At 35.9% G+C, this 16,804-nt stretch overlaps 1 protein-coding gene across 1 annotated transcript; it reads left to right on the top strand.

Moving 5' to 3' along the window:
* Nucleotides 1-4,345: 4,345 nt before the first annotated feature.
* Nucleotides 4,346-14,223, top strand: mapre1b (microtubule-associated protein, RP/EB family, member 1b). The gene is made up of 7 exons (XM_063015774.1): nt 4,346-4,389; nt 7,365-7,487; nt 7,647-7,792; nt 9,078-9,276; nt 9,744-9,850; nt 10,607-10,759; nt 12,664-14,223. Exons 2-7 carry the CDS (start codon nt 7,367-7,369, stop codon nt 12,712-12,714), a joined length of 777 nt encoding a protein of 258 aa, XP_062871844.1. The 5' UTR covers nt 4,346-4,389; nt 7,365-7,366; the 3' UTR covers nt 12,715-14,223.
* The last annotated feature ends 2,581 nt before the right edge of the window (nt 14,224-16,804 follow it).

Here is a 16,804-nt window from a genome sequence, read left to right as displayed (position 1 = left end):
TGTTGTAGGCACTAAATTAGAAATAAGCATAGGTTGCTTTGTTTTTTAATCATTAAATGTAAAAAAAAAAAAAAAAAAAAATGTTTGAAAAAAAGCATACACTTTTTTGCTTTATCCTAATCAGGGTCATGACAGGTCCACCCTGCCCCCTTTTTTACATGCCCTGCAACTCAATATCCCAAAAATGCAATGACACACATAATCTTACAAGTGTGTTTTTAACTTTGATTTAACTTTAACTAATCAAGAGTAGCATATTGACTGTTCTAATTTGTCTTCCCATTTTGCAAAGTATACTTTAGCTCATTTGTTTTAATTGTATGGGGTTGCATTAATGTCCACAGCATTGGTGACTTGCATATGTGTAAAGCTACCAGTGCAGTGGAGGCATTTAATGGGATTTTAGACACATATGCTTTTATTGGACTTACATATTTTATTGGGAAGTCCATGATTATTATAGCAAGACATTGCCAGGCCTCATTCTGCATGCTCTACAACAGCATGGCTATGTAGACACAGAGTGCCTGTGCTTGACTGGCCTGTCTGTATGTGGGTCAAAGATGAGACGTAACTTTTTAGTGTCCCCACTTGATAAATAATATACAATTATATTAATATAAGTGGATATACCTTCAATCTACTCCATTTGTACATCTTTACTGAAACCTAAAGTAATTTTTACGGAAAATGTATGATTTTTGAAAAAATAACCCTTGAAACCCCCAAAATGTCATTCAGTGCAACGGTCCTCATACCTCTTTAAGTAATAAAACATTAAGAAAAAACTAATTAATCTTAAGTAAAACTTAACATTTACTGCTTTGGCATAATTGTACAGTACAAATGTCATGTGTGACATATTAAATAATATTCAATCAGATGTGTTTTTTAATATTAATAATATTCAGGATACTTTCAGTCCCCATTTTCCCAATCTTCAGTTGTCATTCAGTACAACGTTAATAAAAAGCCTTATTTTAATATGCAATCAAGCTACTGCAGTCATGTGACCAATTATAACAACAAAAGAAGACTCCTGGGGACCCTTCAGCACACACACGAGGTCAATGCATTTTAACATTATTTGATAAAAATGTCTTTTACTGACACAGTACATTAAAGAACAAAACTGAGTGTCATTCAGTACAACACAGAAAACTTAATATTATGGTTAATCTTGTAAACAAACAAGGTTATTAACATTTAAATGTGAATATGTGTAGAAATGTCTTTGAGCTAAGGTCAATGTTAGCTTTTGCTAACCACTGGGATATCTGTAAAATGTGCTAAAGTAAAATTTCTGTCATTCAGTACAACAACAGTCATTCAGTGCAACAGAATTTCACTGTTGCACTAAATTGACAATGACATTGTTATACTGACTTTATAATGTTTTAAAATTATTTTTAAATATTAAAACCACTTTTTTCCATTCTAGTCTTCCTTAATAAGAGCAGTAATTACAATGAATATTAATAATTATGTTTTTGATGAAGTGGTCCCTGAGATTTTGTTATTGTCAAGTACGATGACCTGCCATTCGTTGGGCAGGTACTGCTGTCTGTAGGAGATGAGGTGCAAGTTAGCTGCATGCTACAAAATTGAAACAGAAATTCCTTTGTGTGGCCAAATCCACCTGATGAAATTTACTACCTTAAGTCTGATGTCAAAATCATAATCGCAGCACCAAAGCCATGTACAGCAAGAACCTCAAGGTTAACAACAAAAGACTGGAAAACATTTGTTCAGTTCATGAAATAAAATGCGACTTCAAATGGTTTTCACGGCTGAATGAATTTAGATTTACTGCAGCAACTTTTTCACGTGTTATGACACAAATTCCACACTTCCACACTGTTCTGGTGCCTTACAAGTTGTTATGATGGCTTCATTAGCTATGTTTTTCATTGCCTTACTTTTTTTATGATGTAGTAATATTATAACACATACATACTTGCCACTGGTGTGGCATATTTTCATTCTACTACTGCTACTTTAATCAATAAAGAACTTAAAAACAAATTAAGTCATGAATATTCTGATGTAACAGGATAATTTAGAGTATGTCATTCAGTGCAACATAAAATCATCATACAGTGCAACAAAAACATTTGCTTAAAATAACTGTAATAAGTAATTATTATATATTTTTTTCATGTGAATGCAAGAGAATCCAGGCCTGCTTCATAGAAAACAGAGTTTGATTAGGTTTCAAATAGAATAGAATGTGTAGCAAAAACATCTTGTATACAAATAAACAAAATCCCAAGACGCATTAGAGTACAAACAATGCACAGAAAATTCAAAACAGAGTAAGTACAGTTTCTTCTGAGGTTTTAAATCTTTTGTAAGAGATACACTAAACTTATAAATTTGAAATGGCTAAGATTGTTCCTTGTGTGTGTATTTTGTCATAAATTAGTCGTTGCACTGAATGACATTTTTGTGCCCTTGTTGTGTGTCAACAACACTAAAATTATCAAATAAGCTAAATGCTGAGAAAAAAAATACATATTTACATAGGTGACACATTTGTGCACAATATTAAATTAAAAAATTATACAATTTAACCATTTTATTTTTTTGGTACCTATTCGTCTTTCACCCATGTATGGAGTGGATGAATATTCTTAGCATTGCAATTACACAGTAATAACATAGTAGTGTGTGTGTTTTTCTATTGATATAAGGTGTGGACTGTGTCTTGTGATCAGAAAGTGCTCACTAATAAAGAACTATATGAAAATTAATACACACTGTGAATGAAAATCTCTAGTCTCTTACTGTACTGTGTTCTTAAAGAGGCCTGTAAGTTTAAACATTATTTGGGTGGCGCAGCAAGTACACATGTCGAAAGAGGCGTGTACAGCGACGTGCTCTCCTCGGATGCAATCTGGTATCTCTCAGCAGTGAAAGACAAAATTGAGTGCGCTAAATCGGGGAATGGGGAGGAAATTTAAAAAACAACAACATTATTTATCAATCCCAACCCTGCTGCATGTGATACACTCATACCAAAACAACACATACTATCAGGTGATTACCACGTTAGTGTTATTGCAGTGCTGAGAATGATCCACCACACAAACATTATCTGGTCAGTGAGGGGCCCTTTTCGATTGACGATTGGGGTACAGGTAGGGTGTCCATACGTCCTTTGGAAGCTTCATATGCTTGTAACTATCATAATTAGTTTGCCTGTCATTGGCTTATGAACATGTCAAGAGAAATGACTTGTATTTAATTGGTTTAAAGATACCACTTTTCATGAAGACATCCACCACTTTATTATGGAACATCCAGCCTTGAAATGCTAGATAATTACCCAGTTGTAATAACTGTTCACTCTGTCGACATGCCAAAACGAAAAACAACGTACAGCTCTGAGTGGTCGGCTCAGCACCCTTTCATTTGGAAGAGAAGAAAAGATTAATTTTATAATTTTTGTACTAAAGTATCACAAGCAGACTCTAAATGTGGTGAGTAGAACATTCATTAATATGGTAACTTTCTAGTTCATTTGGTTGCATCACAATTATATAAATACAGTGGTACCTTGTAACTCAGCGTCCCCAAACTCGAAATCTTTAAAACTCGACGCCCTTCATGGAGAAATTTGTTCTCTTTAACTCAATGTTTCCCTTAAACTCGACATGTGTGTGACTGCCGTTTTGTTCAGTGCGGTAAACGTCAACAAAGTGTGAATATATTTGTGTGGAATAACGGTCAAATCCACTCTGAAAGCATCCGCATGCATCTGTGTTTAATAGAATTTTCCTCCTGTTTTACTTTTAAACTTGTGTGTTAGCTCGGGGTGCTGAGAAATGGTGAGAATCAGCTTTTCCGAGAGAGTCTAAAACGTTTATTGTTAAAACAAAAAAACCTAATGTGACTTAATGTATTATAAAAGAACGACATGGGAACACTAAATCTTTATTAATTATTACTGCTCATAAGTTCTCTCCACTAATGAAATTCCTCACTTGTTTATTGAACAGAATACAGATCAAGCATCTCCACGATTAAGAAGCATAGGAAAACAATAAAGAATTTAAGATAAAGAGCAGGTTTTGTTAGTATTTAACTCTTTTTCAAGTGTACAGTGTTTTTTTATATTATATTTTTTATTTTCAGTGTATAAGTGTCAAAAACAACCCCATTTCTTTACATTAGCCTAACACTCCGTGAATGTGTAAATACTGAAGTAATTACATTCATTTTTACTGTAGTTAATTTTGTAAGTCTTTTAATTTGGCAGATGCCTCCCATCCATGTGCACCTTTTCCCCACTGTCTTTCCGGTTCAGACTGTTACGCCATGACGTCACCTGCCTGAACAGACCGACGCAAGATCAGAAAAAAGGGAGCGCCAGTCGGCACAGAAGAGGTAACATACAATTTAGTTACAAAATATGCCTTTTCTATGCTTCATATATTCAACTGATATATTAAATAGCTCGAGTATTTCAAAAAGAATAGAATTTATGTTATTTTGGCAATTGTGGACGAAACTTAGTGTACTTATGGTGGAGGAAGCTCCAGCTCGCTAAATACAGGAGTGAGATGATTGGGTGGGACAAAGCATATAAGTGTTGTCTAGAAATTTGTCGAATAAACACGTTCTGATGCCACGCTCGCATTAGATGTTGATAATGGCTATTAGAATTATTCCGATTTTGTCGGATTAGTTTGTTTACCATTCCGAAATTTCATCAAACTGGCATGTATGGCGTTAAAACGGGCTAACTAGTTAGCGCCGTTATTCACGTAGGCTAGTGTGAGCTAGCTACTCAGCCGGCGTTTCTAATTAGACGTGCTTTAATGCTGTGTTCCAAACCGCAGGCTATTTACTAAATAGTGTACTACGTCCGACTAGTAACGACACTATTAGTGCGCTAATTTGATGTACCATTTAGTGAAATTAAATGCTGTTTGGGACGCAGTTTTTGCTTGCTCTGTATGCAGCTGGCAAACATTACTTCCCTTTTCTATGTGTAGGAATTGCTTTGCTGTGTCGCCATTTAAACAGAGCAGTTAGCTAGCTCGCTGTTTGCAGTTCCTATGTTGTTTTTTTATTTTTAATAAATCAGAATAGTCATGTTTGGCCCTTTTTAATTGAAAATGCTGGTGTAATATCAGAGCTTTAAAACATTGTTTCTTTATAACCATAAATAAATCATTGTATCAAACGGTAAAAACATAGTATGCCGTTGTCCTTGCGTATTACACATTCATGAATGCCATTTTTCCATTTAACTGGCGTTGACTGGCTTTGTCTTGCAAATAATTTGATTACACTAATGCAATTTTGGTTTTAAATAATAGCAATTGACATTTTGAGACAGTGGCAGGCTAGTCGGTAGAGCTGTGGGTTGCCAAATGGAAAGTTGTGGGTTCGAAATCCGGCTTTGCCATGTCATATGTATACATAACAAATAAAGGCATTCAGTTTGCCCAAGATTATCGTTATGGCTCCAATAATAAATAAAAAAAAAGCCAAATGTGACTGCCCTCCAATAAAAGTGCTTGTTTTTTCGGACCAGACTTATACTATCAACAATGTGTATTTGATAGGAGACAGAGGTAAAGTTGTGGGGGTTACCATTATAATAAAAGAATTAAAACGACTTGTACAAATACATTATAGGCAGTTTTATGGTATGTAGCGAAAAAATTGTTGTATGGTCTCCAATGCTTAGTTAATGTCTTACCTGCATTTTAAAGTCTGTTTTATTTAGTGATTAAGTGCTTTTAAAGTTACAAGCCAGTAATCACTCTAATCTAAACAGGAATACATACATTGAAGATCAATTTTAGCCCTACATTAACAGTCCTTTTTTTGTTTTTTACTGCACTGCGAGCAAGAGATTCTTTGTAATGTTTTTAAAGTGCAGAATGTATTGCAAATACTTTTTTATGCATCCCTGTGTAAACCAAGCAAATAAAAATCTTCTTATGTAAATTGATGCCTTTTCCTACAGAGTGGCATTCATGCAGTCAGCGTTATGTTAAATTTTACTTTAATAATACCTTAACGAATGTGTCTAATTAATACATAACATGTTACAGTAGGTTTAGTTTCAGCACAAACTTAAGAAACTTGACTTCAGCTGGTGATATACAGTAGAGGTAAAACAACAGAATGCCTTTATATATACATATACAGGTGTACAGTACTACAAAATTCTTTTTTTTTTTCACATATCCCAGCTTGTTTGGAAGCTGAGGTCAGAGCACAGGGTCAGCCATTGTGTGGTGCCCCTGGAGCCGAGAGGGTTAAGGGCTTTTCTCAAGGGCCCAACAGTGGATTCGAACTCTCAACCTTTTGATTGACAGCCCATAGCTCTACCCACTAGATTACCACTGTCCCATGAAATGTACGCTTGTTACCCTAGCTTGATCATTTTCATTATGTGAATTAATTTTGTAAACCCATTTGCTTAATAAATAATCATATAATGAATTTTGCACAACAGATCGGCTGTTTGCTCAGGATATATTACTAAACTATTGATAATTCAGTGAGTCAATTAAGCAGGTTTCTCATATTTTAAACGAAGAAAAAACACAATTTTACAATTTGGCTTTGTTTGATTATTATATTATACAATATAACTATGCTTTTAGTGTAACCATTTTTTCAAGTGAGTATTTTTTAGTGAGTTTATTCCTTGAAGCTGCCTGTCAAATAAATCATGATTTAATAAGGAACCTATGACAGATCAGCTGTTTGCTCTATCTGTTTGCTATGTCTGCTCTCGTTGATATCAGGGTTAACCTTCACTGACACAGTGTACCATACCAGTGTAGAGTGTCTTAAAAATTCACTCTTCCTTTTTCTTTATTGAGTTGCCGCATATTAGGTTTTCCCATTTCCAAAAAATACTGCCAGCTCAATTGTCTGTGTTATTTTGGACCCGTAATAGAAAAAGTAATGAGATGGGGAAGTGTCTGAAGGATTACTATTACTTAACATTCTTAGCTGCTGGAAGACTTGCTTTCAATATATTCAAAAACTTCTACACAGCTTATGTGATTCGTTTCGAGGGAGCAAAAAAAGTGTCAACACAACCAACAGCTTCTGCTTTTTGGCACAGCTTTATTATTTTGACCGTTGTAACGATCACAAGAAGCCCATAATGGCTTAGAACAACTAAACTTTTTGAATTTTGAATATTGGTTAAGATGGACTGTTTGTTCTTCACTTGAAGGACAGAAATAACATTAAAATACAACCATATGTTCAAAAGTTTGTGAACCTCTGACTATTAGCTTGTTGTGTATTTTTCTCTTAGTTATTGACTGATCAAATGTGGTTCAAACTGTTTAATCTAGCTTTCTTTTTCTCTGTTTATTTGTAAGAAATGGCTGTAAACGTGTACTCCACTTCAGTGACAAGCGACAACCTGAGTCGCCATGATATGCTTGCATGGATCAATGAGTCTTTACAGATGAACTTCACAAAGATTGAACTTCTATGTTCAGGTATGCTGATCTGTGCTGTGCGCCTGTGTTGTTTGTCACATAAGCATGCCAAAAGCTGCTTTGTTATATTAATTATTTTAATATTTTATTGCCACCTGACAATGGGTGTTTGTTCAAGATGTCTAGAACAATTTAAATTATTTTTTATTTGTCTCACAGGTGCTGCATATTGCCAGTTTATGGACATGCTCTTTCCTGGTTGTGTTCCTTTGAAGAAAGTAAAATTTTCAGCAAAGTTAGAGCATGAATACATTCACAATTTTAAGATATTGCAAGCTGGATTTAAGAGGATGGGTGTTGACAAAGTAAGTAGTCTCCAGAATTTTACTTTATTTGAAATTCATGTTTTAGGAATGTTAATAATTAACCAATAAAGATTTATAGTCATTTCATTCATGCAGTAAGTTAAAAATGTTAAATTGCTGAATTTAGACTCACCCTAAAAGCTTTAGTTACTACTAGTTGTAAACATATAATGTGTGCTGCAGTTCTAACCCAAAATGCATTTGTGTTATTTGAATAAATACATGTTAAAATCACCAACAGACAAGGTTTTAAGTCAGTATGGAGTCTGACTGAATGTTAAACTTTGCACTCATGGAGACCTTGAAGCTTTATCACCTTTGTATACCTACACTAATATTGTCAGGATGTGCTTTAAGGTACAGGCTGTGTCTTGTCTTAATTAGCAAGTGTAGTTAGTTCTTGTAATGAACTGTTTGTCATCAGCTTCCATTCAAATTGCTGGTGGTGAAAAGGTGTTTTTTATTAAATAAAGCTTTGTTGATGGGACACACTAATGCGAGTTCTGTATGCTTTTTGGTGAGTGGTTAGCTCCCAATTAATAATAATTGGTCTAAAGGAATCGGCAAACTTTGCAACCCTATTTTCATGCATTTTTTTTCTAAATTTCATGCCAGAGGGCACACAGTGCTGTCTAAACCTACTAAGCTTTGCTGACGATAGTTAGCTACATAATTAAACATTTATAGTTAGGTTTGAGCAATACCAGTAGTGGGTTCATGTTTGTATTTCAGTGGCTGCACGTTGGCTTTTGGGTCTATAGTTGTAATTAGTTAAACAACATTGTTATTCATTAAGAAGAGTTGTAATTACATAAAAAATATTTTCATAATAAGTTTCCACAGATCCAGGGTGTTGCAGATCTGAGTTTGACTAACCTCCAGAAAGCTGTTAGGTGGATTGAATGTTCTAATTGTAATAATAAATGGGTGATGGCCCTGCAAGGGATTTTTGTGTTTACCTTAGTTAGCCTGGCTGCCAGATCACCAGTCAGACAGTCTAGTGTTTGTTCAAGGAATTAAAAATTCAAGATGGGAAGCAACAAAGTTTCACAGTGTGCAGAGTTGGCTTTGACTCCTGGTTAACTCGTCTTTGCAAGGGAGCTGTGTTTGTACTCTCTTTTTATAAGATTTTTTAAAAATATGTGTGATGTTGGCAGTGCAGGACACAGGAAATAACAAGCATCGCTAAACTTTCCTTGATTTTTTTTTTCCAAAGCCTGAACATTCTATCTTTTTGTATGATAGTTGGCTAATTGGATTTTTGTTTAACTCTCTTCTGGTTTAGATCATCCCTGTTGACAAGTTGATAAAGGGCAAGTTTCAGGACAACTTTGAGTTTGTTCAGTGGTTTAAGAAGTTTTTTGATGCCAACTACGACGGCAAAGAGTATGACCCGGTGGAAGCGCGCCAGGGTCAGGACTCCGTGCCAGTCCAAGCCCCACCCATGCCTGCCCTCAACAAGCCCAAGAAGATCATGAATGCAGGTTGGTTTCCATGGATGAGATTATGAATTTAGACTAAAATAGATGTAAAATAATTTTTTCTTAGGTTGTTCTTATAATTAATACGTCTGGGGCACACTGCATACATGAATACAGGCTAACACTAAGCACACGCTCCACTAAGTGCTTACTTTAAGAAACTAAAGGCCAAGTTGGAATGTTTGCCCTGTAAATAATTTTATCAGCAACAGGAAACACGGCCTATGTGTTTATTGTCAAAATATACTGTGGTTGTGTGGATGTACCTGTCTAGCACATCAGAGTAAAGAAAGATAGTTATAGTGTTTAATAGACTATTCCTATTTTACTTAGTGTGACTTAATTATTCGTTCCTTGTAACGTTCTGGGGCAAATTCAGATGCATTATTGGAGATGTACTGTTCTGTTACCTTTATGTTCCCTTTTGAAACACTTAAAGTAAAATGTGCATATCATTTATTTCCTTTCAGCACCACCGAGGGCGGCTGTTGCTAAGGTAACGCCCAAAATGGCTCCCAGTTCTGCGCGAAGGCCAGGTGCTGGTGGGGATGATGAACGAGCAGAGCTTATCCAAGAGGTACATAGATAATACAATTCTTTCTTTCTTTCTTTTTTTTTTTTTTCTTTTTTTTTTTCTTTTACAGAACCACAATATAATGGTGTATAATATGTGATTTAGGCAACTTAGAAAATTGACAATTTAAATGAGAGATCATGTCTAGGGTTTAAAAAATACATCTGTGTACTATATGATGGTAGAAATGTTTCTGCTGCAAGAGGTTCTAGCATTAATTACTTTAGTAGAGCAGAGATTTAATACACAACTGTCAGCAGACTGAACACCACACCAGACTGGACCAAAGGTTTCATCTAACAATGTTAAAATGAAAAAAGCTAAATTATTAGTTAAGATACAGTGATATTGAAAAGATTTGTATGTCAAAGCCAGTCACCCTATATGACATATTTAGATTGATGAAACGTCTATTAATTAAAGCAAACAGTGACTTTAGAAGTACCTAGTATTATTACAAGTACTTGGATTTAGTGTTGTACACCAAAAAAAGGAAACATTTTGAGAACTGCTTTTGGTCTGCTGTTTTTAAGTTCTCATCAATTGTGCAGTTTGAATCGCACATTAGGCATGGCACAGATAGTTGAATTTAGAGGCATACCATATTATACTGTGTGGTAACGCACACTCATGGGAGTAATATGCTAGCTCAACACCGCCAAGTGTTATTGATCTGTCCCAGGTGCTCAAAAGAGACAGTTAGCAGTGTATCAGGGAGTGGAGGCTGACACTAATATTTTTTTGTCTTCACTCATTTAGGTAAACATGCTGAAGTCTACAATCCAGGACATGGAGAAAGAGCGTGACTTTTACTTCGGCAAACTGAGGAACATCGAGCTGATCTGTCAAGAGAAGGAGAGTGAAGGAGACCCCACCTTACAGAGGATTGTGGATATCCTCTATGCCACAGATGTGAGTTTATTCATAGCGCAGACTCAAATGACTGCTGTGGGGTGCGCCTGTGTGTGCGCACATAATGCATTTTAAAGTAGCTACATTAACAAGGTCAAGTTTTCATGTTTCAGCTTGTAGTTTGATCAGTATGTGTTTAAAATACCCTTAAAGGATAGTCAGAAGGTTTATGTTTATATTACACATTGACTGGCACCTTAAGCTATCTAATACAGCCCTTACTGTATATCATGTTTTCCTTAAACCTTTCACCCTGCTTATCAGTATGATCCCTTCAAGGCTGTCCTGTAAACATTAGTGTTGTGATGTATACTAGTATGGTGGCACATAACAAAGTGTAGTCCAGAGCATTTGGGTTTTATTCTCTCTTCCAAATACTGGTCTGTAAAAAAAAAAAAAAAGAAAGAAAGTTTCTCTTTGTCCACATGGGTTTTCTTTGGGTAATTAGTTTTCACCCTCCTCTTAAAATGTCAAGAAGAGCATTACCTTTAGGTTTAATGAAGTACCAACAATTTCTAATTTGGTATTGTTACCATTTCATTTCTTCTTAAAATTGAAAATGGGTCTCTTCCCACTACTTCTGTGGTATGCAATATTTGGGACTGGTTCAGTCGCCTGCACGAGGTGTGGGGAGTGGGGGTTTACATGGAGCCTAGTCCATGTGGAACCCAACACTGGCAGATGATAAGAAGCAGCTGCAGATTGGACATGTGTCAGTGAGGGCATGTGGTGAAACAGCACTTCTTGATCAGATTAGGGGTTGTGCCAGTAGCAAATGTACATTCAGGAAATGGAAATGACCAGATTGGGAGATAAAGCAGTGCTATAAATCAGGGCCAGGAGCAGTGTCACTCTTACCCACCCTCAGTGCTCATGTTTAGAGTTTCTATCATTTTAACCTGAACAGTAATTTTATGAGCACTGGAACTATTGTGCATTAAAATCCAAAGCTGTTTTGCTTCAGTATGAAGTCTGACTGCACATGTGAATGTGTTTTTGTTGTTGATGATTTTGCATAAAGTTAGGACTTATAGTAACTATACTGCTGTTGACAAGAAAAGCTGTAATAAATCAAGAGTATCTGATGTAAATGATAAACATTTAAAATCTACCTTGATTAACTAGTTTTGCGCAGGGTTTTTTCTACTGCATTAAGCTGTTTTTCATTAAATTAAGCATAAAGACTTACTATGAAGCTCAGCAATGTAATTTTGGTAATACACTTAGTAAGACCCTACCTAGTTCGCGCTTGTAAAAATCACTTTACAGATCGTAAAATTACCCGTTTTCTGTGTGATATGTAATTTGCTGTTAAATTCAAACTTTAGGGTTTGTGTTTAGTGATGCAACTTTTTTCATTTGCGTAGCCTTGAAGTGCCTCACGTTCACTGATTCATTTGCACTATGAGGCAATCCTACGGCAATTCAGTTGAGAATTAAGACAGAACCGCCTCACACCGTTGCTGGATGTTTTAGGTTTACATTCAGCTATTAAGGTAGGCTGTGCTGTGTGTTGTAGCTTTTCTTTAAAAAAAAAATCTGTGAAATCTGTGATTTTTGAAAAACAAGGTCTGTAAAATTAGGAACATTTTCCCGTGAATTTAGTAGGGCCCTAGCTATAAGCTTGTAGGCTGACTCTAAACCATAGACTAATGTCGAATAGTCAATTGTTAAAAGGAATTACTTTGCAGCCCTGTTTTTAATATAACCTATAAGTAAATCATTGCTTTTAAGTCAGAGCAAGTAGGCGTAATGCTAACTATTGCTTTGTTGATTGGAATCATTTTAGATAGAAGCACCCTGTCATTCTATAGAAAGGACCATGAGCTTTTATATAAAAGTAATAGCATATATAATTTACTAGAAGACCTTTAATTAATACTTTTTTATGCTTTACTTTTTAGGAGGGCTTTGTTATACCAGATGCTGAAGGAGAGGACCAGGAGGAGTTTTAATATATAACCTGATTCAATTCTGCCCTGTCTTCTCCCTCATCTCTACACATTCACTCCCTCCTGCTGTCTCCGATCATTTTATGCATTTTGGAATCAACGGACACTGTATGGAAAGTTATTCGGGTTGCATACAGAGATAAAAGTAGCTATGTTTGAAGAACCTTCTCTGGCAGCTCAGAAAAGAGCGCACTATGGCCAGCGAGTCGACCCTGCATGGTTCAGAAGCGGCAGAGCATTTGTTTTCAACATTCAGCGTTGTCTTAAGTTCCTGAAACTTCAGGGGAGTTCGCAAATGTATTCATCATGTATAACGCCTGGTTTTTGACACTGTTTTTATTTGCCACTGATTGAAGAGGTTAGAAAAAAGTTTCTTTCTACCTTCACACATAAGTTGGCATGTGCTTCACAACTATGCTATACTAATCATGTTTTGCCTAGTTAACATTTTTGTTTGTATCTAAATCTTTTTTACTCTTGATTCAGAAATGAATTAGTAAGAATGTTGTTAGAAACATGCATCATTACGCATCATCTGTATTTGTATCAGTTTGAATTGCCTTTTATTTTATTACGATCAATTTTCTAAAGGCTAGTAGCAGTCACTTTTTTCCTTCAGCTTTGAGCCTGTGACTGTGCCTTATAGACTGAGCAGAGGGAGTACCAGTCTAGGAATTTGTGTCATTTGTTTGTGTATGTATTTGTTTGTCTGTAGAAATACTTTTGCCAGAAAAAAAATGGTCCAAAAAAAGGGTTAGTTAATTCTGACCGTTCCAAATTTACCACAAACTGCCGTAATTGTTATCAGCAATGTAAACTTCTCTTGGTGCTTTTTTGGGATGCTGGTGTTACTGCGACGTCCCAAACTCAGCTGCAAAACTCAAACTCTTTTGTAATTTTACATAGCATTTTAACCGTTTTCTCCTTTTACTTTCTTCATTGGAAGAATTGATTGCATTTTCTATCTGTAAATTTTGTTTAAAGCAAAATTTAAATTTTCTGCTTTTTTTTTTTATTAGTGTTTGACCAGGTTTTGGTGCAGATTTGTTCACTCTAATCTCTCTCACCAAGATAAAACAACTGTTTAATAATTATAACTATTGTCCATTGTTTAAATTGTTTTCTTTTTTTAGAGACTACATTCCAAACCTCACGGCAAATAAAAATCTAACTGCAGTTAATTAATACTGATGCAAATGTTTAAACATTCAAAATCCCAGTTCATGCTGATTGCTGGACCCTATCACATCCTAAATGGATAAGGCGATTTTTTTTAGCCTTTTTAATTAGGTAATTAGTCATTTTTGATTGTACAAAATGTGTTGTGGAAATTCCGGAACTACTAATTCTTGTTGATCACTGTGCCAACTGTGTTCTTACCCTTCAACTACCATGTAGCAGTAAATTGTATCAGCACTTCTGCTTTTATTTACTGGTTGTTGTTTTATTTGCTGATTTGTTTTGAGCAGATCTTTTAATGTGTACTTAATAAATCCATTTATTTCTTGGCAATGTTACATACCATTTCTTGCTTATCTTTAATGAGTTTGGGCCCCAGTGTCACTAACGTCTTGTGTTTTCGTGAAACACGTCCAGACTCAATGACTTCAGCGATTCTTTTGCACCTGTATAACAGCTTGTTTTTGCTTAAAGTAATAATTTTATTTCATTAGAGTATAAAGATGATCAGGTTCTGCTAATGCTACGATGCTTTTAAAAACTTCGTTTATCAATCTGACCATGACATCCTAAAGCGATGTTTTGTTATGGAAATAGCAATCACGTTACTGATTATTGTACTCGACTTATCTGATGCTGAATACTTTAAAAATATTTTGTCATCCATACAAAAATCAGTGTGCAAATAATACACACCTCTAGCCTTAGAGTGCAACCTATACTGTGAGCTCAGTGCCATTTTCTTAGTTGTATTTTTCCTTAATAGTCTAAATTACAGGTTCTTCAGACATGTCTGTGTGGTTTTTCTCTTTTCAACTGAAATTCTCTAGTCAGTTTCATGAAAATAAAGCAGTATTACCTTTTTTATAATCATTGTTTTATTGCTTTTGTGTCCTTTTTAACAATAGCAGTAATTATCGCAATCGTCATCTTTTTTATATATATTGTTCTTAAATAACCCAAGGCAGCTAGCAATAAATAAACATTACACAACTCAATCTCAATTAATACACATGTAGGAGACATGTACACTGAAGAGCCAAAACATTAGGACCACCCACAGAATGTTCTGTCAAAACAGCTCTGACCCGCTAAGACAACACTGTTAAGTTCTATCTGGTACCAGGACATTACCAGTAAGTAGTTCTTCCCGCTCCTGTATTTGGCAAAGTGGATCATGCTACAGTGCCTCCTGGTGTCAGCTCTTTTCTGGGCTAGCTGTGGGCCCAGCCATCCAACTGATTGTGGACAAAACCAGATTCTTTGAACTAGTTAATGTTCCTTTAATGTCCAGATCCAATGCCTGTGTGCACATTGTAGGTGCTTTGGACAATTGCCAGGGGTTAGTACAGGCACTTCGGCCTGCAACTATGCAGCACAGAAGGGTTCTATGTGCTGTGAACAGAGTTGTGACACATTCACCTAAATACCAGTATTAAAATGATTGTTAATTTTAGCCAGTCTGTTGGGTCAAACCAGACGCTAAGCCTTAATGTCCTCTAGCATAAATAAGTCTTGGCCGCCCAACATCCTGTCGGAAACTTCTTTTGTCCCTTTTGTCCCGGTGGGTACTATTCACGGCTTTGGATTGCAAGAATTTGCCCAACTGTTCCTGTATTGTTGCTGTTAAACATACAAAAGAAACGTACATAAAAAAGAAAATGTTACAAGCACAGTCTTGTATTTTTACTTTTCAGAGTGTTTGCAAACTTATAATTTGTATGTCTAGATGTGTGCTCACCAATTGGTTTGTGTCCTGACTATGTTAAACAGCAAAATTTAGTGCACAGCTTACTTGGTGGTGCTTCACAGTGAACTGATGCCAACAAGGAAAATAAAAAGAAACATTGTGACTTATTTATTATTAGTAGTAGTAGTAGCATTATTGATATTACAATTATTCTTTATTGTAAGAGATTTGACTATTGTGTATGAGATTTGTGAACTGGGAAGCTTAAATATTTGTTTGTAATAGGTTATTTTGAGTCATTAAATGAGTTTTGTATTAAAGAGAATTTTGCAACATCCAACCAAAAACCACAGCACATCAAACTTCAATTCAGCTAAAATTTGGCCAAATTTTTTTATGGGGCATTGTCATGTTTAAACAGTAAAGAGCCTTTTTTAAACTTTTTTTTTTGAGGGCCAGATGGAGTAAAAAATGTGCAAACACAGGCCACAGACTTTTTTGTAATAAATTAAAATATAATAGACCTACTGTCTGCTGGTGGGGATCCCTGATTTTTTGCAGTTGAGGAGGGTATATTGCTGCTCACACCTCCAACGACCCGCGCACAGCCATTAATGGAACCCTTTTCCACCCATGCACTCTGCACAGGCACCTCTATCAGGCAATTATGGTCCTTACACAGCATTTGAAGACCCCGCCCACATATTTCGGTCATCTCTCCATGCAGGCACTGCCAATTATGCCCACTAGATGCACACTGAGGAGTTCAGAATCTTACCTGGGCGCCCCGAAGATTTCTTATTTAATTATACATACACACTTCCCTCTCAGTGAAAAAAATATTCACTTTCCCAGTGCATCTGAAATCTTCTGCATTCCGCTGTCTAGTTTTTAAGAGTAATGTAGATGTAACGTTAATGTTTTAGTTTTGTTTTTTTGCATTTTTCCCCAATTTACCTCTTAATCTAGTTGCATCCAATCATCCTATTGCATTACGCTTCCTCTCTACTAATGTTAATCTCCACCCTGATTGAGGAGAGCCGTGACTAACACACGCCCCCTCCGACATGTGTGCAGTAGCCGACTGCATATTTTCACCTGCATGAGGCAAGTTCATATGCAGATTAGCGTAGTGTACAGTGAGCCACACCCTGATCGACGCATTATCCATAACCTCTGTGCAGGCGCCATCAATCAGCCAGGAGAGGTCAGTTTTGAGGTCCC

The sequence above is a fragment of the Trichomycterus rosablanca genome, chromosome 19, assembly GCF_030014385.1.
Source record: "Trichomycterus rosablanca isolate fTriRos1 chromosome 19, fTriRos1.hap1, whole genome shotgun sequence".
NCBI classification, from domain to species: domain Eukaryota; kingdom Metazoa; phylum Chordata; class Actinopteri; order Siluriformes; family Trichomycteridae; genus Trichomycterus; species Trichomycterus rosablanca.
The sequence above is the reverse complement of the archived record's forward strand: the minus strand, read 5'-3'. Positions and strand labels throughout refer to the sequence as shown.